This window comes from Sycon ciliatum, chromosome 5 (genome assembly GCF_964019385.1).
Source record: "Sycon ciliatum chromosome 5, ocSycCili1.1, whole genome shotgun sequence".
Classification (NCBI taxonomy): domain Eukaryota; kingdom Metazoa; phylum Porifera; class Calcarea; order Leucosolenida; family Sycettidae; genus Sycon; species Sycon ciliatum.
In genome coordinates this window covers 20,558,068-20,582,834 of record NC_088647.1, presented here as the reverse complement: position 1 = coordinate 20,582,834, position 24,767 = coordinate 20,558,068, and the positions used below count along the sequence as shown (strand labels likewise).

General features: G+C 47.0%; 1 protein-coding gene across 3 annotated transcripts in view; it reads right to left on the bottom strand.

Annotated features, from left to right (window-relative positions):
* Nucleotides 1–8,227: 8,227 nt before the first annotated feature.
* LOC135817982 (uncharacterized) overlaps nucleotides 8,228–24,767 on the bottom strand; it is a 41,360-nt gene continuing 24,820 nt past the window's right edge. For all 3 annotated transcript variants that reach the window (XM_065331283.1, XM_065331282.1, XM_065331281.1), the window contains 7 exons: nucleotides 21,241–21,352; nucleotides 18,287–18,354; nucleotides 14,314–14,399; nucleotides 13,705–13,813; nucleotides 11,353–11,470; nucleotides 9,796–9,854; nucleotides 8,228–9,323 (listed from right to left, as the gene is read on the bottom strand). In XM_065331283.1, coding sequence (XP_065187355.1) covers nucleotides 9,233–9,323; nucleotides 9,796–9,854; nucleotides 11,353–11,470; nucleotides 13,705–13,813; nucleotides 14,314–14,399; nucleotides 18,287–18,354; nucleotides 21,241–21,352 — 643 coding nt within the window. In that variant the 3' untranslated portion in view covers nucleotides 8,228–9,232. The remainder of the gene's footprint in view (nucleotides 9,324–9,795; nucleotides 9,855–11,352; nucleotides 11,471–13,704; nucleotides 13,814–14,313; nucleotides 14,400–18,286; nucleotides 18,355–21,240; nucleotides 21,353–24,767) is intronic.

The window sequence follows — 24,767 nt, the reverse complement described above, 5'->3', positions numbered from 1 at the left end:
GGCCCCGTAAACGCTGTCGTGTCGGCGGAGTGAATGTGCAGGGTACTAGGTGAAAAGAATTGCTGCAAAGACGTCCCCTCTACTACTAGGAACTTTTCTTTGGAGACATCGTCGGCGAACTGAATGCGCAGGGCGAAAAGACGTCCGCTCTAGGCCTTTGGAGACATCGTGGGAACTCCTTCCGGTACTATACAAACTGCTGACGTGGCCGTGGACATGTACATGGAGAGTCATGGTGGGACTTCATGTACATGGATACATGGTGGGAATTCCTTCCGGCACCCCCGTACCGCAAAGCCAACGGTGGGGAAGGAGAAGTGCAGACGTGCAGGAAGACGAACGAGGAGGAACCAGGACGAGCGAGCAATGGCAGGACTAGCTGGACCGTAAGTAATAGCTGAATTGTGTATGACGACTTGACACCCATGCGGCACTCGCCACTTGCCACTGCATATTTCTTGTCCACTAACAATGTCTCTCCTCTGACCCCTGTGTGTCCACGGCCCTGTTTCTGAATTGGCCCGATGAATCGAATGTCTTCCGCAACTGGAACGGCCCCGTGAACGCTGTCGCGTCGGACGAGGAGGAACCAGGACGAGCGAGCAATGGCAGGACTAGCTGGACCGTAAGTAATAGCTGAATTGTGCATGACAACTTGACACCCATGCGGCACTCGCCACTTGCCACTCGGCGACTGAATGCGCAGGAGGGAAAATATTGCTGCGAAGACGTCTCCTCTAGACGACGGTAAGGCACCCCATTGATATGTTGCCAGTGTGTGCCAGGGTATCGCGCGATGGTGAATGAGGAATGATGAAGGGTACGGTGGGACTGTAGACCTGTTACCTTCTACTAACACGTTATCAGGTGGAGAGTGTCTTGTACTCACGTTATCAGGTCGAGAGCGTATTGTAGTCACTCTCTCTATTCCTGTACTTCATTACGTTTAAGGTGTACGTATAACTTCTCAAAAAAAATTAATGGTCCACAGTCGTGTCGGAAGGGTACGGTGGGACTGTAGACATGTTACCGTTTAACACGTTATCAGGTGGAGAGTGTCTTGTACTCACGTTATCACTATATCAGGTCGAGAGCGTATTGTAGTCACTCTCTCTCTATTCCTGTACTTATTACGTTTCAGGTGTACGTATAACTTTTCCAAAAAATTTAATGGTTCACGTCTTCAGATAGAGAGCGTATTGCACCCACTGTCTAGTCTCTGTAGTGCATTGAGATTTTGTTGATCGAACATGAAATGGATACACAGACAAAGCCAGGCCAAGTACATGGCGAGATGTCGCCAGAAGAACCTCTTCAGGTAGAGAGCGTATTGCACCCACTGTCTAGTCGATTTTGTGGATCGCACATGAAATGGATACACAGACAAAGCAGGCCAAGTACTTGAGAGAGTGGACGATGTGCAGATCGACACGGCCTGCGGGTACTTCATTAAAGTTACCTGTGACATAACTAGGATAAAAGTTAATCACTGCAAAAACATTGCCAAGTATGTGAGCACTTTGGACTTGACAGAAGAGTGCACGGGCGACGTTGACAAAACATACCACGGTGACTGTCACTATCATGACAGCAGGGCACATCGCACACAGCATCGCAGATCGTGTCGAATTGCGCATCATAATATTGCAAAATTGCTCCTGTGCATGCAAGTGGATTTCATTGCACTTCTCAGTTTGGGAAATGCTCGATTATGACAATTCTCCGTGTGAGTGCACTAGCCCTGAACAGACATGTAGGTGAACCGTTTGTGGTGTCTCATAGCCTACCTCACGACCTTCTGCTTTCTTTCTTCATCATTTGTATCTTGCAGGTATATCATCCCGTGACATTGAAGTCTGAATTTGAAGTGTGAAGATGCTTCAGCAACCACATCGTACTTTTCCATTGCTTTCATTGTGCTTCTACTGTGCATGTGTGTAACTTGTGGGGTAAACATGTGATGACATTGTATGCTGGCGACACGGTCAGATGTTCATGCGTCTAACGTACACCTGCATGTTATGCATTGAAAAGGGTTTGCCACTTGCGATCCTGGGACGAGTATCAGGTCAGCTCTGTCCTGTGTGGGCTGTATCAGATTGCTGTTCACTTCTCTATCTGTTGGATATGTGACTTTCTGCAAGTTTCTGGTGTATGATGGCCACGTCCTTGCTTGTCACTTTGTATGATATTACATTCTGTATTTGCTGCTTCCATGGCATGGTCTGCAAACTGCAATCCTTGGGCAAATGTCATGTTTGCTATGTTGTGCTTTGGCCGTCAGCTTGTCTACACGCTGTAGTTGAATTATTTTTGTTTCACAACTGACTTCCTCAAGTACGGTGGCCACTGCTTTGCATGGCATTATACATGAAGAATTTCCTGTTTGTGCCGTGTGCATGTGCGTGTGTGTGCGTGGCCACGTGTGTGTGCCGTGTGTATACACATGTTTGTGTATCTGTGTGCGGGGTAGTGAGGCGGGGAGGGCTGGTATGTATCAGTGTGTTATTGCAGTCGCATGGCTACATACAGTACATCGCGCGCGTGGTCATCATGTTTACCTTCGGGGTTGGGGTGGGGAGGGAACGGAAAAAGAGCTGAAATTATCCATATAAAAATCGCTCTGTGAGCGGTTCTGAAAAACCTTTACTGGTACTGCCCCGTCGTAAAAGTAAGAAATTAGAACTGGCCCATTGTCCCCCCAAATGCGAACTGATCCACCTAAATCGCGAATGACGGGACCCGAACGCACCAGTAGCACGAGGTTCCTACCTGTGGATGCAGATGGGGACGTTGGTCCGGACCACATGCATAGGCCATGCACTGTACTAGCAGTAGGCTTCCCTATCAAAATAATAAATTCTACTACTACTACTACTGGTGTTACCCTATGATAATTGCCGTGATCCTGTGCCCTCCCGACCTCGTGCTACTGGTGCGTTCGGGTCCCGTCATTCGCGATTTAGGTGGATCAGTTCGCATTTGGGGGGACAATGGGCCAGTTCTAATTTCTTACTTTTACGACGGGGCAGTACAAGTAAAGGTTTTTCAGAACCGCTCACAGAGCGATTTTTATATGGATAATTGACTTGTACTAGTTGTACTAGTTGTAGTTGTACATGGTGCTAACCACTGGTTTGGGTACGTCTCCCTGGGCCTGGGTAGATCTACACCGGGGAGTAGTATAATTATAATTTTATAGTCCGTATGTCACTCACTGATGACCCTCCATGCATCGTCATGGTATCAAGAGTACATAACGCGAAGGACTAAAGGGACCCTCACTTAATTTTTTGCCGACTACCCGCCAAAAAACACATTATTTCGACACGCGTGTGTGCTGGACGTCTGCGCGTGCACGACAAGACGTGTGAGCTGGCTGACAAGTGAGAGCCAGGGAGTCCGGCATACCGGCATTTGACGACTCCCGGCCTGGTGAGAGCATGCATGCATGCATGCATGTCCAGCTGGCGGGAAAGGGAACCTAAAATTGTAGATCGATGGGTTGAATGTGAAATTGTGGATCTACACGAGGTTTGTTTTGATGTTCTGATACTTGTTGTAATGGCTAGTGATCTTGCAAACGTTACTGTGACTTTTCCAAGTCCTACTGATATACCTTGTCAAATCAGATGCCCTGTAGTAGTCTTGGTGGAAGCAGACTGGAATGCGTTGAATTCGTAGCTTCTGAAATTGAAATTTATTTTTTCTTGAGTGACACTGACAAGCGATGGCATTGGCGACAGGAGAACTTTGCTTCCTTCCAGGAGAGCTGCATCGCAGTCGGATCCTGTCCATGCACATGCGATCATGCTGTGTTGTAGACAGTGGAGAGCTAATTTTGACCCAAGAAAATAGTTTTGAACATTCATGAAGAGGATATTGTTGCTGTAGCTAGCTGACAGACATAGCCTGTGGCAGTGGTGTATGAAATCAGCTTGCAAGGTGTGCAGAGAAGGAGCTGAACTGCACACGCACTTGCTACTGCTCTCGCAAGCTGACAGACATAACCTGTGGCAGTGGTGTATGGAATCAGCGTGCAAGGTCTGTAGCAACTTGATCATGGCAGAGAACGAGCTGAAGCGAGATGTGAAGGGTGCCATGCAGCTTACACTTGTGCATGTTCTACGTTACTCTACGGCGAGGAACTACACACGCACTCACTACTGCTTATTTGACTGGATTATTGATCGCGTATTGATCAAGCTCGGCACGAAGTATTGGCTCGCTTTCTCACATACTTACTCTCTTTTTCTTTCTGTCTCTCCATCTCTCTTTCTGTGTGTGTGTGTGTCTCTCTCACTCTCTGTTGACGTACACTGTATCTCTCTTTGTCTGTCAGTTTCTCTCTCTCTCTCTCTCTCTCTCTCTAACACACAGGCACAAGCTTTCTATCTGTCAGTTTCTCTTCTTTTGTTGCTTTCTCATGAACACTAGCACACACACACTCTCTCAACATTGATCACTTATTCCCATCATGCTTTTTTGGGTTTCGTTGTGATAGAATATTGTACTACTACTTGTAGTACTACTGATGTACAACACTATTCTCATGCAACTGGAGGGTATATATCCGGGTGCTATTTGTTGTTGTGGCTAAGAGTGCATGTGTGCGGCCAGCTAGTTCCAGCATGCAAGGTGTTACATTTGCTACACTGTGGTCTTACAAGCACAGAGAACCATTATGTTCTAACTTTCCTTGATACAACTATGAACCGAAGCACAACTGCTGCAAACATTAACTGCCCATTTAGGCAAGATATATAGCAACAACTAAAAGTAGAAGAAGTAAGTAAGACTAGCGTCCTTCCAGCTCCAGGACAGTATGAACAGGCAACAACATAAATTTTAACAGCATTGCATCGTACATGCATGTAGCCATGCAGAAATAATTGTACATTTAGTTGTGAATGCAAATCCAAGGCGGAAAGCAGTCAGGCGTAATAGATGCCAGCAATAGAAACCAGATCTGTGACGCATGTTACATGCATTCATGATGATCAATGCATGATCGTGGTTCACCACCATTGAACACAGTAGTACATGTAAATTACACAGAAATAGGAGATTAAATCTAACATATCTCCCTCGTGAAAGAAAAGTGATAAATATCACATGAGTGAGTAAAAGACGAAGACAACAAGAAGAAAAACATGACAAAAACAATGGCAATTGAATATGATAACTCGGATGGAAGAAAAGGACCAAGGACCTACAAGACGTGCTAGAGCTGATAGCCAGTTTGTTGTAGAACGTCAGTACTGTCGGTCAGTTTGGTGCAATGTTATAATTATTGCTATTGCATGAGCTGATTGTCAAGTAACTGGTGGTGTTAGTGGACAGTATAGCATAACTTGTAGTTCTTTGGTCTTTTTTTCTTTACTATGAATATGAAAACAATCACAGTTCGCTCAGTACTTGCACCTTTAACTTCCTGTGGCTCAAGATGATGAACTGCATGCTTGTATACCTTCCCAGCTACTTAAACTTCTACTATCCGAACAGCACCATCCTTACCTGGATAGGTCATAAGCACACGTCCAAGTGGCTAGTGTGCAGTTGCGGTGTGCTTATCCATCACAAGCACGATATCTCCTTAGGGTGATGCTGTTAAAGCAACCACATCACTTGGATGCTTAGCTTCGGAACAATCTCTTTCAGCTAACGTTTCCATACCTGATCTACAATACGTTGCACAAACTCCCAGCGCTTTCTTGGGTGAGCTTGAGTCATTGTAGATGTGTTGGCTTCAGCAGCAACAGTTGCCCTAGCATGGCCAATGAGAAAGTGTTGTGGCAATAGCAGCTGAAGGTCTTCATGCAGCACTAGTTTCATTGCCTTGGCCATTACCTAGAACACACCACCAAAGTGTGGTGCACTTGGTGGCTTGAAGTACCAGGTAATGTCACGGTATGACCTTTCTGCTGCTAGTCTGAAGTTGTCGAGAAACTTGACAGCTGCTTTTACCTCTTGATCAGCCACACGGAAATTGGTACCGTTGTCCGATTGCATCTCTTGTGGCACACCACGTCGCATGGTGAATCGGGGTCTAAGAGCCAGGAGAAAACCGTCGTTGTCCAGAGATAACCTCGAAATGACAAGCCCTAGTCAGCAGGCATGTAAACACACATGCATATATCTTTGAGTTGTGACCGATCTCGACCCTGGCGTGCATAGAAGGGGATGACATAGCCGACACTAATTATGGCAAATGACTGATGTGGTCCAGTTGTCTTGAAGTCGGGAAGTGGTGGCATTGCTGGTGTTGCTGTTTTGATATGGCCCTTGCGGCAAAGAACGCACTTGGCCCGATGCCTCCAGGTGGCCTGCATCACTGGAGAGAAGCCACTCATCCGGCACAAGCCTCCACGAGTGCTGTGTGCTCCTCATCGTGAAGTGATACCTTCCCAGTGAATGTCAACAGGCGTGTTGATGTGTTCGACGACAAAGTGCAGTGGATCCATGCGTTGAGGGGGCTGGATCACTGGAGAGAAGCCAATCATCTTGCGAGAGCAGTAGCAAGTGCGTGTGCAGTTCAGCTCCTTCTCTGCAGACCTTGCAAGCTGATTTCATACACCACTGCCACAGGCTATGTCTGTCAGCTAGCTACAGCAACAATATCCTCTTCATGAATGTTCAAAACTATTTTCTTGGGTCAAAATTAGCTCTCCACTGTCTACAACACAGCATGATCGCATGTGCATGGACAGGATCCGACTGCGATGCAGCTCTCCTGGAAGGAAGCAAAGTTCTCATGTCGCCAATGCCATCGCTTGTCAGTGTCACTCAAGAAAAAATAAATTTCAATTTCAGAAGCTACGAATTCAACGCATTCCAGTCTGCTTCCACCAAGACTACTACAGGGCATCTGATTTGACAAGGTATATCAGTAGGACTTGGAAAAGTCACAGTAACGTTTGCAAGATCACTAGCCATTACAACAAGTATCAGAACATCAAAACAAACCTCGTGTAGATCCACAATTTCACATTCAACCCATCGATCTACAATTTTAGGTTCCCTTTCCCGCCAGCTGGACATGCATGCATGCATGCATGCTCTCACCAGGCCGGGAGTCGTCAAATGCCGGTATGCCGGACTCCCTGGCTCTCACTTGTCAGCCAGCTCACACGTCTTGTCGTGCACGCGCAGACGTCCAGCACACACGCGTGTCGAAATAATGTGTTTTTTGGCGGGTAGTCGGCAAAAAATTAAGTGAGGGTCCCTTTAGACTAGTTTAGTCCTTCGCGTTATGCCTTATGTACTCTTGATACCATGTAGACCAGGGAGTCACGACTCCCTGATGTAGACCTACACTACAGGTACCAGTGGCATTTGCACTTGAAGACCCACACGCAGGTGGTCCCCAGGCGAGACCTACCCGCTCCGGGTATCATATGTTTCATTGATTATCAGGGATAAAGAAGAGGAGCAGCTAGCAAGACTAGTTCGAGGAATTATTTCCTACTATGAGCCGGCCATTTTTTTCTCGGTTTTCAAGCCGAACCTGCAACAATGATATTCATCATCCGCCAAGGTACGTCCGTGTGTGTGTGGGAGGGGGGGGGGGGGGGGGGGATTTGAAGTATAATTATAAAAATAATTATAAACTCATCATGAACTTAGAACCAACTTCATCACGAAACTCATCACTTTTATAAATTAATAGGCATTTACATGTACGACTCCCAGGTCCTGCATCAGATAATCTACACCAGGGAGTCGTAAAATACCGGTATTTTACGACTCACTGATCTACACAATGTACAACACAGTGGGGTGGCCGCACCTGCAGTGAGACCCGACCACAGTCACGAACAAACTGCAGAACTGAGTCCAACGCGTCGCTTCACAGCTCAGTGACGGTTCCAGTGCCACGCATTTCGAAAACTAATATTCGGGAAGAATTCGATGATTTTTTTGGCCGTCACAATGCTCTACAGACTACACGGATGCACCAATGTATATGAACTTCCAGTCACTGGCTCAGTGCAATGAAGTATTTCCTGCAAAAAAATTGCGATCCAGACCGGGGGCGAATTACCCTCTCCCCCATGTTCTGCGTGTCCCTCCATCATGCTAACATGCATGCAAGTCGGCGACACGGTGCAATAAAGTGCTTATTGGATTTGTATGTCAAAACACGCGCCGTCTAAAATCTTACGTCAAAAATCTTACATACCATTACCAAGTAGACACTTCCAAGCCTATCATGACATCATCAGGCTAGGAAAGCACCTGCTAGTTGCTCATCGTTAATCATCTTGAAAATGTCTCAGTTTGACTCCAAAAGCAATTTGATTCAGCCATAGCATACCATGCAATACAAGCCATGAATAATGCACTCGCAGAAATGTATAAGCAGGCACATGAAGCCAATAAGCAAAGGACAAGAGAACGATGGAAGTCAGAAGAGAGTAAATAGGCTACATTGCATTGCCCTCTGCCGGAGCCTGGCAGGTCTTTAGGTGCATGTCGCCAAGCGAAAAATCCTCAGTCCCGGTATAGAAATCCTCCCGGTATAGAAAGGTAGAAACGCATAATCCAGATGCAAACAGACATACCGCACGCAGAAAAAGAAAAAAATAATTATGTGATTGGGAGCCTCTCTTCCTCTCCCTAGCTACCTTTCTACCTATCTACCTCTCTCACTCTCTCTCTCTTTCTCTCTCTCTCTCTCTCTCTATCTATATATCTATCTATCGATCTCTCTCTCTCTCTCACGCACACACACACACACACACATACACACACACACTCTCTCTCTCTCTCTCTCTCTCTCTCTCTCTCTCTCTCTCTCTCTCTCTCTCTCTCTCTCGCTCGCTCTTTCGCTCTCACTCTCTCTCTCTCTCTCTCTCTCTCACACACACACACACACACACACACGCACACACACACACACACACACGCACACACACACACACACACACACACACACCGGCACACACGCACGCACACACGCACACACACACACGCACACACACACACACACACACACACACACAATAGCCTGCTAGTAATAGAGGATAGGAACATGAACAACTCCATTGTGGACTGAGAAAAGCTAAACATGTCTAATCCCCAGCTGCACACACCCACAGCTACTGAGAGTGAGGCAGAAGTCAGTTATGCAGACGTCATACAGCTAACATAGCTGGAGTTGGTACGTGTTTTCTGATACTGATAGGGGGCCAACTCTTCACTACGTCCGTTACCATGGTAGCACGGGGCCTTACTCAGTCGCCTGTTGACTCTCTGACGACTTCGGTCGGTTTTTGTTCAGCTGCCGCTGTATGTCCAGGTTACAGAAACAGTAGTTTTTCCTAGAGAACACAGCACCAACAGGGTAGGCAAAGTAAATATTCCAACAGGCCCGGCAACCTTGTAATATCGATATTTGTACATGCACATTTGTCCAGGGAGTGGGGGGGGTTTCATGCTTACATTGTAGAGAGTTCTAGCCGGTGTCTCATACCATTTGGCATTTTCAAGTGGCTCAATCTCCGGACAGGCTGGACGGCTAGCTGTTTCGACCTTGTTAGGTCCCATCAGTGGAGCTCGGAGTTTCTGGCCGGACTGATCGCAATTGCTCTTCAAGTATACTGCATGGGGACGATGGACCCCCTTTTTTTGGGTAACCCTGGAATTTGTCATTGGTAAGAGCACCACCTCCACAGGCCATGATTATCAGTTCCTTCAAACCAAAGTAAAGAACTTGCCAAACCGTCTAGTTCGCAGAAAGAAGCATACGTTCCCACGTACAGTGGTAGATATACCAAATTGTTTATCACTTACGTTCTAGAGAATCCCTTGAACGGCGGGTCCATTTGCAGATTGAACAGCTTTTTACCGCACTGTGCAGAAAGCAAGAAACCGGACACACCGGCCAGACAGGCAGAAGCAACGACCATCAGAAATAACGTGAAAGGTAAAATACTAACCTTCCCACTGCAGGACCTTTCCGCGCCTGGGGGGCTATTAAAACCGTTTTTGACAATAATTATGATAAAAAAAGGAGAAGGACAACATGTTATGAGTTATGACTAGCTGTCCACTTTTTTATCATCATTAAATTGGCTCAGCATCCGAGTTCAACTTTGACAATAATTATAATTGTTTGCTCGATCTCAACACAGCTCAGTAGCTTGTATTTTCCTGTTTTGTTTTTTTTGGTTTTTTGTTTGTTGTTTTTTTGTTGCTTTTTCTCGTTTTTTGCGTTTTTTCACACATACAATTGTTTTCATTTTTTGGTGTTGTGTTTTAATCATTCGCCATGCCACTGTCGGGCGCCGAAGAACAGAGCGCCAAAGAACGATCAGCCTAGAATTATTTCACCAAGCACTGCATACCAATGGCACAGCTAGCTGTTGTTTCGACATCAAGGTCAGACTGCTCCACAGTAGATAGACACTGCAAACTTTGCACGACAGCAGATGACGCTGACCCTACCCAGAAAACGTGCTCAACCAAGCCGAGGCGAGGGAGCTTAATACTCAATCTCCGGACAGCTAGCTGTTTCGACGGGGCTAGTTCTCATCAGCAGAACTCTGAGTTACTGGCCGAACCGATGCAATGAAGTCTACATTGTAGTGAACAACTGGTCATTGTTAATTAAACCGGCTCAAAGCATCAAAGTCAGAGTGCTCCAACGCTCGTGATAAACACTGCAAACTTTGCACGAGGGTAGATCACTTTGACGCTATCAGAAAGGGTGCTTGACCAAGCCGAGGTAGGGGAACGTAATACTGTGACTCAATCTCCGGACAACTAGCCGTTGATTGTTTGTTGTGCCTAGTTACTATAATTAGATGAGTGACAGAATTCCACTGATGACAGTCAAGAGAAAATGTTCCAGCAGAGAGGTATTATAGTATACGGTGAAACCTCGTTAAGAAGAACACTGATAAGACAAACTTTCGCTTAACTGGGTAAGACGCATGCATAAGAAGAACTCCCGTTATTGCGAACAAATACCGTCGGTCCCTTGATGTTCGTCCTAAAGAGGTTCCACTGTACAGTCAAACCTCTTTAGGACGAACACCAAGGGACCGATGATATTTGTTCGCAATAACGGGAGTTCTTCTTATCCATGTGTTTTACCCAGTGAATACACAGGGTTTTATCCAATACAGTTACGAATACTATTTCTTCTTAGGCAAACATTTGTCTTGTCAGTGTTCTTCCTAACAAGGTTTCACTGTAGTTTTAATGAGAAGAGGATGAAGATTGTGTTGTTGTTAAAAAATATCTTCATTGTTACGAGTGCACGGTAAATTTCATTCATTGATTTTTGCAGCTATTGTCTCGTCATGGCATATTTACCTTCCATATCTACTACGTATGAAATCTTACCTCTTCACAATTCTTCTTGCTCAAAGTAATTTCCTTCACCGTGTTCTTGAAGTACCACACCCAGCATGGCCCTTCAGGTGTGCCGTACGTGTCGCAGGAGAATGTCCATACGTGAGACCTGGATGCACACGGCAAAGCAAGTTAAAGACAATGAACAGGCCCGCCGGAACCGGACCGGTCGGTCACGTTATCACCGGACCAACTTTTGGGCCACCAACACGTGCTTGCTACTGTGAAGGTCATGTGTACCCGCCATATCATACACAAAGTATTTTACAGGCCATTTTTATTGCCGGACCAATCAAAAACTGCTTCCGGCGGGGTGGGGATGGGGGTGGGGGTGGGGGTGGGGGTAGGGGTGGGGGTAGGGGTGGGGATAAGACGCACTGTGGTGAGTATGGTGCTGACCATCCCACTTCTAGTCACAGATACTTCACCTTAAAATGCACTCATTTTGGCCCTCGATTTTTCTTAATGTTGTAGCATAATAGGGAAGATCCCTGGACTGGCATCTACCATGGCTGAGTGTAACTGTTACCATCCAACATGCCTTCCAACACCCCAGTATGAATACCTTCCAACTCCCCAGTATGAATGCCTTCCAACTCCCCAGTATGAATGCCTTCCAACTCCCCAGTATGAATGCCTTCCAACACCCCAGTATGAATGCCTTCCAACTCCCCAGCATGAATGCTCGTATTACATTGATGTTAGCACCAATGTTTGTCTCATGCAGCATGTCCCCCCCCCCCCCCCCACCCCCCTATCGGGCAGGCCCGGCCAATATTTAGGCGGGTTTGGGGTGTCCTAAAACTAACGTCGCAATGGTTGAATGCCGAAGCTAAACCCATACACCTGTGCTGATGCATTACATCACAATCACTGCACTACCCCCAATCCCCAGGGTGTTGTGTACCATGCTTAGTCCATTGGCGGTCCTCATGTTCTCAGGCATGTGCTGTGGCTGGCGCAACAAATCAAATACTATGCAGTACCGTATTATCCAGAGTATACCCCCTACTGGAGTATACCCCCCACTGGAGTATACGCCCCACTGGAGTATACCCCCCACTGGAGTATACGCCCCACTGGAGTATACCCCCACTGGAGTATACGCCCCACTGGAGTATACGCCCCACTGGAGTATACCCCCACTGGAGTATACGCCCCACTGGAGTATACGCCCCACTGGAGTATACGCCCCACTGGAGTATACGCCCCACTGGAGTATACCCCCACTGGAGTATACCCCCACTGGAGTATACGCCCCACTGGAGTATACCCCCACTGGAGTATACGCCCCACTGGAGTATACGCCCCACTGGAGTATACGCCCCACTGGAGTATACCCCCCCCCCCCCCACACACACACACACTGGAGTATACGCCCCACTGGAGTATAAGGCGCATACAGACTTTTTGGCGACATGCAGACACCTACCCTAGATATCACCATAAATTTGACCATTGCGGTATAAACCGCACTGGCACTGGCACTTTTGGGTGAGTTAGTGGTGTTTAAAGTATGGCTTATACTCCACAAATACGGTACACAAAATCAGATGCAGTGCACTAAATATTACTAGCCAGTTTCAATGCGCTCTGCATAGTAAGGGCAGTGGTCATTCTCTCTCCCTCACCCATACATCAGGGGTGAAACGACTGACCCAAATTCCTCATCGACTGGATTCAATCCTATCGACTGACTATCGACTGGTTACCGACTGACATTGCCCTCACACATGAACACAAGCACGGCATATTTACGCATGCATGCATGCACATGCATAGTCACACACCCGTGCATAAGCAAACAAAAGCGCAATATGAGCAAATTGTAGGTTTCAACATCAAACTAAAGCGAATCGGATTCAGGTGCCAAGTGTACTTCTCAATACATGGCCTGAACTCGAAAGCCAAGTGCATGATAAACTATGCAGGGGTGAATTTACTGTCACGTTTTTGCATAGCAGTTTTTGCCATGCAAAATCTCAATTGTGGTGTAAGCTACAAAAAGCATGGACAGCCTGTACATGTATGTATCGCAGTTTTCTGCGTGTCACTGTGATTTTTGAGTAGCAGTAGATCGATTTTGCATAGCAAACTGCGATGCGATACCGGATAAATTCATCCCTGCTATGTGTACTTCTGGGCATTTATACATGTATTCTTTTAGGGTTTACCGGGTGTTAGCGGCCGTCGTGAGTTCCCTTCGGGAACGGACACGATAATTTACTTTTTTTACTTTATTCTTTTTAACATGTGAGTGAGTTGATAAGGGTTTCCTTCTATTGACTCAACCTTATCGACTCAGTCGTTTCACCCCTACCATAATAATTATGCATAGCTTACTTGGAAATCCTATGTATTTTAAGCTTGCCGACCGGACATTCCGGACAATCCCCAATCAGCTCCCCGACAGCTGCCGTGGAATAGTTGCGCATGGCCTCGCGGGTGGGATCTGATAACAAGCAGCAATAAGTACACGATAACGTAACGATAAGTTAACTAGCGGCCTCAATTAGTTTCTACATGTTCAGTTTAGCTCGGCAAAACTCAATAGAAAAGTTCTTTTTCTAACACCCACCCTTTAACCAGACACACGCTGTGCACGTACGTGCTTAATTAAGGACCCGGTCACAATTATAATTATACAATTCGCCATCATGTCCCTGCTCCTCCAGTGGAACAGCTCTCCAGAAACCCTCATCAGCAAGTTTAAGTAGAGGCAAGAAGCCGCTTTGTAAACGGTCACGAATTTCAGTATTTTCAACCAACCCCGCCCTTTAATCAAAATGCAAGACAGAATGTATTTCACTGACGGGAATTTTGTTCCGTACAAATGTTTGCACACTGAACACATGAAGAGTCAAAGCATGTAGTCTTTCACATCACACATCATAATAATGCTTATGCTCCAGTTGGTTTGGAGCAGGGTTACTTAAAGGGAGCCCATCTCACCTCGCTCCTTGTCAGGAAAGAGGCTTGCCAAAACTTTGTCGTTGCCAAAGGTGACCTCCTCGTCGCAAAATGCACACGCGATCAGGCTGGGGAGCATGGAGGAATCACACCGGAAAGAAACCATCGCATGCGCACCGAACAATATTCTTGACTGGGTTACAGGCATTTCTCAAAGTGCAAAGACCGTCCACTGTACCCATCCACTATACCCATACATCTTCACAACTCTCCAAACGATCTCTGCGCTGCACCCATCACTAGAAGAAAAAGAGATAACCATTCGAGTTTTCGACCAAGGCCCATATTCAGGAGCGTTTGCAGTGTCTGCTCTAGGATTGTAGGACAGCCAGGTGCACGTGTACCTGGTGCAACCGTTTCAACTGGGTTGGAGCCGGGTACACATGTACCTGGCGCTGTCTTACCAGCCGAGTCACATGCTTTAACTGGTTGGTTGGTTTATTTTAATTCGGACAATAAACGGGAACTAGGCCCAATGATATAAAGGCGAATGGATAAGCCGCATTTAGAAAAGAGAGGACAGAAATGAGAAAATTACGAAATAATAATAATGACAGTTCGCATAATCACTCATTGCATGAGGTCAACGCATCTGTTAACAATTTCGAGCCAAGCAGCTCTATCAGAAGCAGATTGCACAGCATCCAGAAGCGAGAGATTAATGCATTGTAAGTCTTTCTTGACAACGTCGATCCATCTCAGACGTGGTCGTCCGCGGGGTCGTCGTATGTCTGTTGTGTTGATTGACATGAGGAGGGCTTGGGAAGAGGACGATTCTGCGCCTTCCCTCACTACATGGCCGAACCACAGCAGTCTCCGTTGCCTGCAGACTTGGGATAGTGGGGTCTGCTCGGTTCTGGCATACAGCGCTGTGTTCGAGATTCGTTGTGGGTACGTGATACCAATGATGGTACGTAGTTTCTTCCGGTGCCATACATTGACGACGTCGGTTAACGTTTGTGATAAGGTCCAAAGCGCACAATTGTACAGCAAGACAGGCAATATCAGGCAGGAAAACATACACAGCCTGGAATTCAGGTTGTGGTGTTTCCATGGAATGCTTGCAAATGCCCGATTGGCAGCAGACACTCTAGCTGCTATGTCTTCTGCTGTGCCTAGCATACTCCCCAGCAGCTTCACCGATTTCCAGGAATCATCTTCCTTGGTCACAGTGAAGTATTGAGTTTTTGCCACGTTAAGCTTCAGATTGTCATCCGAGAAAACGGGTTCACACACACGGACGGTTTCTTCCACCGATGATCGCTCGTTCTGATGGGCAGTGGTGTCGTCTGCGTATTGTGTGAAAGTTGCTGGTAGGTCTGATGCGGGTAGAGCTTGCTCTCGGATCTTACAATAAATTACGAAAGAAGAAGAAGTATCTGACACATACAAGCCATGTAGTCAGTCCTTTCAAAGTTCGAAAGTGTAAAGTACCAGCCGGGTCACAGGTGACCCGGTACTATATTTTCAACCGGGTCCAAGCGCCGCCCAACCGGGCGGATTACCCGGCTCACCCGGCGCTGGAGCAGACACTGCGTTTGGAGAGTGTTGTGAGGATGTATGGGCAGGTCACAGGTATGTAAAGCATTGGTGAGACAACACCATGTGACAATACACACATCACACCAGCAGGGTAAGCTAAGGTAAGCAAAGTTAACATGGCGCATGCGTGAACGGACCCGTGATAATGCAGCAGGACTAAGATATAACCGGCCATACTAACACAGCAGATAATGCTATTGACGACCCCTTCCTAGATTCCTCCCTTTAAAAACTTCGGCCATGCATCATCGGTATAAAGTAAGTGTGAGTGAATGCATGTGTGGTTATGTTGCATACAATTTAATAAGTTAGCACATTAAAATCTAATACAAATTAGAACGAGGTCTATATCGTTATCCAAGAGATGACCAATAAGCGACGTCCCCGCCAAGGGCCTTATCAGAGTTAAAAGCCCGCTCAATTATACAATTTTACTACTCATTGAATACGCGTCGAGGGCCTTGGATTACCGGTAGTTTAAAGCCCACTGAATGTACTCTAAACAGGGGCGTACAACGTCATGTACGCATTATAGTACGGTGCAGATCATGAACTCTACAGAACATGTACGGTGTACAACTACGTGTGTTGTGGTTCGCATTCAGCCCGCACACTACTCATACACAGTTCCACTGATACGCAAGGATCGGAGAGTTTAGAAATACATTGCATTGAAAGGGAACATGGAAGTAAAGGTAAAACCAGAGAGGAAAGACATGCAGCACCGGAAGCCAAGATGGATCCAAGGAGAAGCACATTACACACATGCGCACACTCTAGATACAGAGAGTGCTGCATAGCAACAGTAACTACGCTAATGGCAACAGTAACTACGTGCATGGTAACAGTAGCTAAGATAATCTGATAATGACGTCACACATAGAATGCATGTAATCTAGGACTGTGACATTGCACATAGCATGCATGCAATCCATAACAACGTGTAAAAGCAAGAGTACGTAACCCTCCAAGAGTGTGCAACTCGACTATGGGTGCTGTCCCGACAGAATTTCAAGTTGATGTCATTTTTATGATGCAATGCGCACTGTACACGGATTATGAGACGAATCCGGAACCTGTGATGGACCAAAGCCTATCTGATCCTGTACAAATTATTGCAAAGAAAAACGTGTGATGCGTTGACACCTGTACACATGACGGTTGTAAATCACTGGTGCAAGGAGCATTGCATCATAATTATTAATGACGTTAACTTGAAATTCTGTCGGGACAGCAGGGTATGTGGGCGTTGCACACTCTGGGGGTTATGTACTCTTGGAAAAAAGGCTAAAAGCCACGCATTTCAGAAGTGTATACGGTAATTGCCTGCTGCATTCTTTGATCTGTACGATATCCCTTTGTCCACAGCTGGCGGAACCCTATATAAAACCACAATCGAACTCACTATAGGTAAGGAAAGGGGGCTCTCGAAGCCCCTAAATAGCTCCACAAGCTATCAATATTGACTGAAGTTCACAATAAGAGCCCTGCATTTTATTTCCTTCTCCTTTTTCTAGTACAGTAAAGCCGGTAACTAAAGACCACCGTGACTGGCGACCAGCCTGGTACTACAGACCACTTCGCCAGGCACGGACGGTCTCACATTATGGTTGTGCGGTGCAAGCCTCTAACTAAGGACCACCTGCCACTAAAGACCGCTTTTTTCTGGCCCCAAGGGGTGGCTGTTAGTCACAGGTTTTACTGTACACCGTGTGTTGAGTTACCAGAATAAGAAATCATACCCTACCAATTCTCCTCTGCACACAAACTACGAAACTACCCAATAAAAGGGTACACAAGTAAATGCGTTCCAGGTCTTACTGCGAAGTACATTGAAACTCAATTTGGCAAAGAAGATCCTGACATGCTGCAGCGAACATGGAAATCCAGTTGATTGACCGGGCCCGGTGCCCTCAGCGCGTACAGAACGCTAGCGCTGCGTGCAGTACGCATGCTGACATGATCCGATGGGAACAGCGCGCTGCAGTGCATACGTGCATGTGTGCATCACTTATCCACGGCTGCATGGCCAGCGCCCTGGAGCCGCTAGACGTGCGACCGGATTTCCATGTCCACGACAGTAGCTTGAAAATTTACTGCTGGGTCAGCTTCCATGTAAGGGGGATAATAACCTCATTCTAAAATAGTTAGTGCATGGCAGGTCGAGTCTAATGGCTTGTTTGTTTGCGCCCTTCAGGTTAGCCCTCGGGCACTAACAAGCCATAAGGCCCTCCCTGCCATGCACTGCCCTATAAATAGTGAAACAACAAATGTTTCAATAGTTCCGACCACATTCTTCAGTGGCACTTTTTTTAAAGAACCAGTTTACTCGGATACGTCATCTTGGCAGTTGATCATCTCCAGGGCCATATGCATGTACTCATAAAGAGTGCAATGCACCATGGAAACCTACCCTTGCTTGCAACTAGACGGAATTTTCCTGGCAGGAAAAGTGAATTTTACCTTCCTCGCGTCGCATCCCTACAGAAGATGATGAAACACAGATGAAATGGCATATATTATAATCGTAACTCCATTCCAGCCACGCTGCCTCAGTGACAGTTTAGGGGAATAGGGCTTGAAAGTGCTATGTCACAGCATAGCAACAATTTCAAAAATTCAAAAACTGGATCCACTTGGATCCAGTTTTTGTATGGATCCAAGCACATTTCAAGCGGTCTTACCCACAGCATGGTGATGTAGCCAGTGAAACTGACTGATTTGGCTACTGGGGGCGGGGTTACAACTGGTGGCGAAATAAAAGTCACACCTGCATGCGACATGAGTGGGTTGCTATGCACCCACATACTTAGGCAATAGCAAAGTCACACCTTAGTGGATCCAAAAATAGAAATCTGATGTCAACTTACTACTCCCTGGCCGTTTTGACGTCATCACTTTCAAGCCCTATTATGGTCCAGAATCAAAATTTCACTACTCGTAGTCTTCAGGGTGCTGAGTCGAACAGTTTTGGTCCGACTAAGCTAATACAAACACGCTCCCTTCCTCTTATATTCCCAATCGAACTCACCATTTCCACCAAAACTGCGTGACTGTGCCCTACTAGATGGTGATTTGTACGCAAAATGTCAAAAACAGCGCCATTTCGTTCTTATAAAAGCACGGATGAAAGAGATTGGCCCATTATGTTGTAGTCTTTCGGACGCTGGGTCGACTGGTTTTACAGGGGCGTAGCTGGTCCCCCTTTTAGGGAAGTGCACGGCCGCGTATGTGTAGGATGGCTGGTGCATGTCATTCATGGTCATTATGTGCATGCTGAACCTATAGTCTGTTTCAAAAAGATTAGCAATCAGGTTTTGGTCTTAAAAAGTATGAAGATAAGGGGAAATTGGACAACGAAGTACATAAAGGGCTGGTTAGGGCACGGCAAATTGTTCTGTGAAGGTTTCGGAACAATTGGACCAGCCGTTAAGGAGTTAGAATTTCGGCCAGGTTTCCGGCCTTTTCCCATGGTTTACAATTTGCCCTGGAAGCCAGTATCGATTTTTCTATCAAAACCCACGATTTATCTTTCCTTTCTGGCCTTGTGGTTATGGATGCTGTCTGCTGACCATGAAGTTGTGAGTTCAAATCCCAACCTATCTTCAACTCACACGTTTTTCATTGTTTTTTGGTGATCAAGCAGACTTGTTGTTGTTCACGGTTGTTGTTGTTGGAGCTCCCGCTTCCTCCCGAACTAACTGACACTTGACTGGCTCACGCCATGTGAACACACCCACAACACTGAAACGGTGTGAGTGAATACGGAAGTCATTGCGCTGTAGCTACGTGTTGAATACACCGGCACATCGATCGATCGATTTCTTTTTGAGAATTATTTTAGTATTTCAAGATCGCCAATTTATTCGAATTTAGAAGTCAACGCCGTCTTCTATCAGCTTCCACAGGCATCTGCTTTTCTCAAAATGTTGTCGAAGTCATACGGATAGCTTCGCCAAGTCATGGCCTTGGGAATGAGTCTGCGTCGATGTCGTTTTCGTCACATGGTGAGAGTAAATTGCATCGCAGCTCAAAGAAACTATTTGGTCACAAAACATATTGGGACCCATGCCGCTTGTCAGCCTCGGCATTGACTACACTTTCGACATGTCCTCTCTGACTCCATAATCGATACGAGGAAGAACTCGTTTGTTGTTAAAGGGGAAGTTAAGGCAAAAATTAAAATTTCACCAGTTGTAGTCTTCGGGGTACTGAGTCGAATGGCCATGGTCCGAGGAAGCTGAGACGCTCCCTTCCTACTTGAATCCCAATCGAACTCGCGCACTTCCACCGAAACTGGGTGACTGCGCCCTACTAGATGGGGATTTGTATGCAAAATGTCACTAAAAGCGCCATTTCGTTCTTATAAAAGCATGGATGACCGCGATTGGCCCATATGTTGTAGTCTTTTGGACGCTGAGTCGATTGGTTTTGGTCCGAAAAGGCTGCGATGCAGCGGTCCTCCTTTATTCCCAATCGAAAATGGTTGAACAAGCGGTCACGTGCTCCTGCGAACGCCAGTCAACTGGTCACCGTGCCTGCAGGGTACAACTTACTAGCCTGTTTGACCTTTTTTGGGTGCAGTCCTGTCACTCGAGTTGAACTCGAGTTGAACCTTGGTGTGAAAGTTGTCGCCTGCTGGCGTGGTGACCAGATGATTTGGGCACCCAGGAGCACGTGACCGCTTGTTCAACCATGTTCGATTGGGAATAAAGGAGGAACGCTGCATCGCAGCCTTTTCGGACCAAAACCAGTCGACTCAGCGTCCAAAAGACTACAACATATGGGCCAATCGCGGTCATCCATGCTTTTATAAGAACGAAATGGCGCTTTTAGTGACATTTTGCATACAAATCCCCATCTAGTAGGGCGCAGTCACCCAGTTTCGGTGGAAGTGCGCGAGTTCGATTGGGATTCAAGTAGGAAGGGAGCGCCTCAGCTTTCTCGGACCAAGACCATTCGACTCAGCACCCCGAAGACTACAACTGGTGAAATTTTAATTTTTGCCTTAACTTCCCCTTTAACCAGACGTACACAACTGTACCGACATCGACCTGAGTGAGTTGTCATTTTTCATGCTTTTGCGCGGAATATTTCTTCGAGTTCACAGTGAGTTTTTCCAGGCAGCGCTCGAGCGCTCATACGGTAAGACGGCAAACTCCCCGGGCGATCACCAGGATTGCTAATCTTTTTGAAACTGGCTGTAGGCCGAAGTTTTAAGTGCGCACTCATATGATATGACAAACATAGCAACCAAAGCAGTTTTATGTGACTAGGAGTGAAGCATTTATCTACACTAGAGACTTGAGAAAATGCAGTAGATCCAACACATTCTCGCACATGACAGTTTCTATGATAGATACCCACCGGTTCTTTGCACCAGGCTCTTGCCGCCTCAATTTTTTCGCACGCGTTGTAGTGAAGAATTGTGTCGCAATCGTCTTGCTTGGCATGCTTCTGTGTGCAGACGACAATGTGGCTGGGCAGAACGGCAATCCAAACAGAAAATTTGAATTATAAAAGGTATTACGGATGATGTGAGACGCAGTGCAACTGTACAGAATGTCCGTATCCACAGAAACGCAACCACCCTCAAGGATCGCAAAATCTCGTCAACCTATCACAACCATCAGCATGGATCATTCACTCAAGTTAAGTTTAGTAGAAGGAAGCTGACTTGTCAAAACAATTCAACTGTTACGACAACATAAACTATTTTAAAAAGCTGATTGAGATAATAATTTTTAATCCTAGTGCCTCATGTTCTTGAAACTGATTTGGCTGAAGTAGAGTAACCCTCTTGCGCATGTTGTACGTAATGTAATGATTGATACGTACTTTCGATATTGATTTCGCTGGTGCACACGTTGGTGCAGTGCTGGTACACGCGCTGGTGCACGCGCTGATGCACGCGCTGGTGCAGCCAGTTGTTTTCCGTTGTACGTGATGCAGCTTGTTGAGGAAAAGGGTTTTCAATATCTTGTGTTCAGTTCTTCTTGCTTCTGGCCTCGTCGAGGTCGTGCTTTTTTCTTCTGTAAACTTCTTGTGCATTTTGGAATTGAAATTAACCCTTTCACTGCCAGCTGACCACTCAAGGTGACAAGGCGCTCCCTGCCAGGCTGTCAGCTGAGCTGTACACCCCCTCCCTGCCAGGCACTTTTTGCCTCCAGCTCGAAAAATCGAAAGGCCAACTTCTCATGGATTTTTTGGTACTTTCTGTACGGAATATCGCTTTCCAAAGTATACATCGTAGGTAGACAACTCATAAAGAAAGCCATTGCCGTAGAAAAAAATCGCAAAATCCGAAGTACAACCGTGCTGGGCGCTCTAGCGCCAGCCGCTGTGCAAAAATGCATGTCATGTCATGCGAAAGTGCGCCGTGCGCCGCATGCGCTACATACACTATGTACACGATCGGCCCGGACACTCGCGAAGTAAAGTTAGTTGTTGTTGTTTTGGAGAGAGAAGCAGATCCTTTTTTTGTTAGCTGGGATTGAAAGATCTGCCAGTGGCCCGGAGAGCTACAACACTGGAAGCAGAAGAGATGGCGTGCGGAATGTTCTCGGTCTTCGTGGCAACAGGACTTCAGTTGCGAGAGACTTTCGTCCTGTTGTTGCGGACGAAATTCTAGTTGCTGCCACCAGAAAACTCGGAGAACGAAACGATCGTAAGTCGTTTGGTGAAGCAGATCGTGTCGGTGAACAGCTGCGGAATGTTCTGCCGCCATGGTGGTCGTTTGTTCTTCTGACTAGCAGCAGTCCGAATACATTTCGACTTCGGAGAGTGAAGCGCTTCCCTGTTCCGTTGACAAGCGTGGCGTTCGCGGGTGTAATGCACTTTCGCATCAGCTTGCAGTAGATCGTCAGGTATTGAGCTTGAGGTAGGTGTCGTTGTAGAAAGAATATAATTATGTTGTAGCTGACATACCTGTAGTGTCTCTTGACTGTGCTGGTCGCCATTGTAACGTGGTAGTTCTTGGAAAAGTTTAGTTCTGGACTCGGTGAGCGCCGCCAGCGCTGTTTCCGCCAAGTTTGCAGTGAATGCGTCCGTGAGGAATCCGTCGTGTGGTTGTCTCTACCCGTGACTCCAACCGCCTATCGCAATGGATAGCCGCCTGGAGTCTTGGGCAATGGCTAGGCATCAAGTCTGAACCAAATGTCATGCTCCTTGCAATGAAAGTTGACGGGAAAGAGAAAAAAACTGGCACCGACTCAGCAAGGTGGAAGTGCGTGAGAACCGATTTCTTCCGCGCCGCTCGGCTAAAAATCAGATGCGCATTTTCAACGACGCTGGTTCGATTTTTTTCAAATGGCAACCCATGCTTCTGGCAGCGTATTTCGATGGGTATGGACCTCTTCTAGGGCCTAGTGGCCCTCTACCACGGCTAAACATCTCCAATAGTCAAAAATAGTGGCCCAAACTGGGTGAAGTCTGCCTGTCGACAAAAGTCGACGGTGGCACTGGGGACTGCATGTTTGCTTGTCGACTTTCGTCGACAGTGGCACTCAGAGTGCATGAATGCGCTGTCGACTTTCGTCGACAGTGGCAGTGAAAGGGTTAATAATTATAGTCCAACTTATATCCTTGCGCTGGTCTGGTGGTGGATAATTCCACAACAACGTGGTACCAAAACCCGGTTTTGAGTGGACCGTTGGCGCTTTGTGGTTAGGTTCTCGGAGAGTATTAATTTTGTTATTTCACTGCCTGTTTCAGTAGTAATGGCGTCGTCTGCTGGGCATTCCTTGTTGGGGCCGTATCGTGGAGGAGATGACGACCTGGAAGCGTTCTTGCTGAAATTCCGCGTGGTGTCACGAATACAGAAATGGACGTCGGAGGCTAAAAGAATGGACCACTTTCCTTTATTCCTAGACAAGGACGCGTTCACTGTTTGGAGTGCGCTGCCGGACGTCGAGCAGACCAGTGAGGAGGTTGTCCATGGTGCGCTCCGAGCCGCTTTCTGCATCACGCCAGCAGAGGCGTATAAGAAGTTTGTGGCCAGAACTCTTCGTCGGGGAGAGAGCGTTGACGTCTACTTGGCCGACTTGAGGAGGTTTCTCCGCCAGAGTGGTCATGTGGAAGCGCGTGACACTTCGTCAGGGAAGTCATGTGACCCAGTGCTCCTGGAGCAGTTTCTGCTTGGCATTCCGCAGGTGCTGGCATGTCAGGTGCACCTCCAGCATGCCTTGCACTGTATGACTGTGGATCAGTGTGCGGATCAAGTTCACGTGTTGGTTTCTGCAACGCAGGTGTCGGCTGCACCAGTACAGGGTGCACGTTCTGCGACATTTGCAGCGACGTCGTCTAGTAGCAGCGGACCTAGCAAGCGGTTTGTGTTGTGTTACGGGTGTAATAAGGTCGGCCATATTCAGCGGAATTGCCCACAGCTACCTAAGTCACCAGCATCCGGCGAACCTGTTTGCTATGGTTGCAAGGAGCGAGGCCACGTCCGCAGTGCGTGCCCCCAGCGGAAGAGGTGTGCTGGAGCAGCTGCGAGTGAGGGTGTCGGCCATGTCTGCGTCGCGTCGGAGATTGATGGGCCCGCAGTAGCGTTGCCACGGATCTTCTTGCCTGTGAAGCGTTGTGATGCGGTGGCGTTTCGGCGTTGTGTTGCTGCCATCGACTCGTGCTCAACACACACGTTGGTGTCTCGTCAGTTGGCAGAGGACTTGGCACTGGAGGTGACGACGTCAACGCCTGATATCATCACCGTTGACGGCAATACACTCAAGGTATTGGGCTCGGCTGTTCTGGATGTCGAGTGGGTGGACGAGACGGTATTTCTGCCTTTCTCGTCTGTGTCTGTATCAATTGTTCCGGAGTTGAGTGTTGTGAATGCGGATGTGCTTCTGGGCCTCAACCTGATATCGCAGCATGGCGGAGTCGACCTCAAGTAC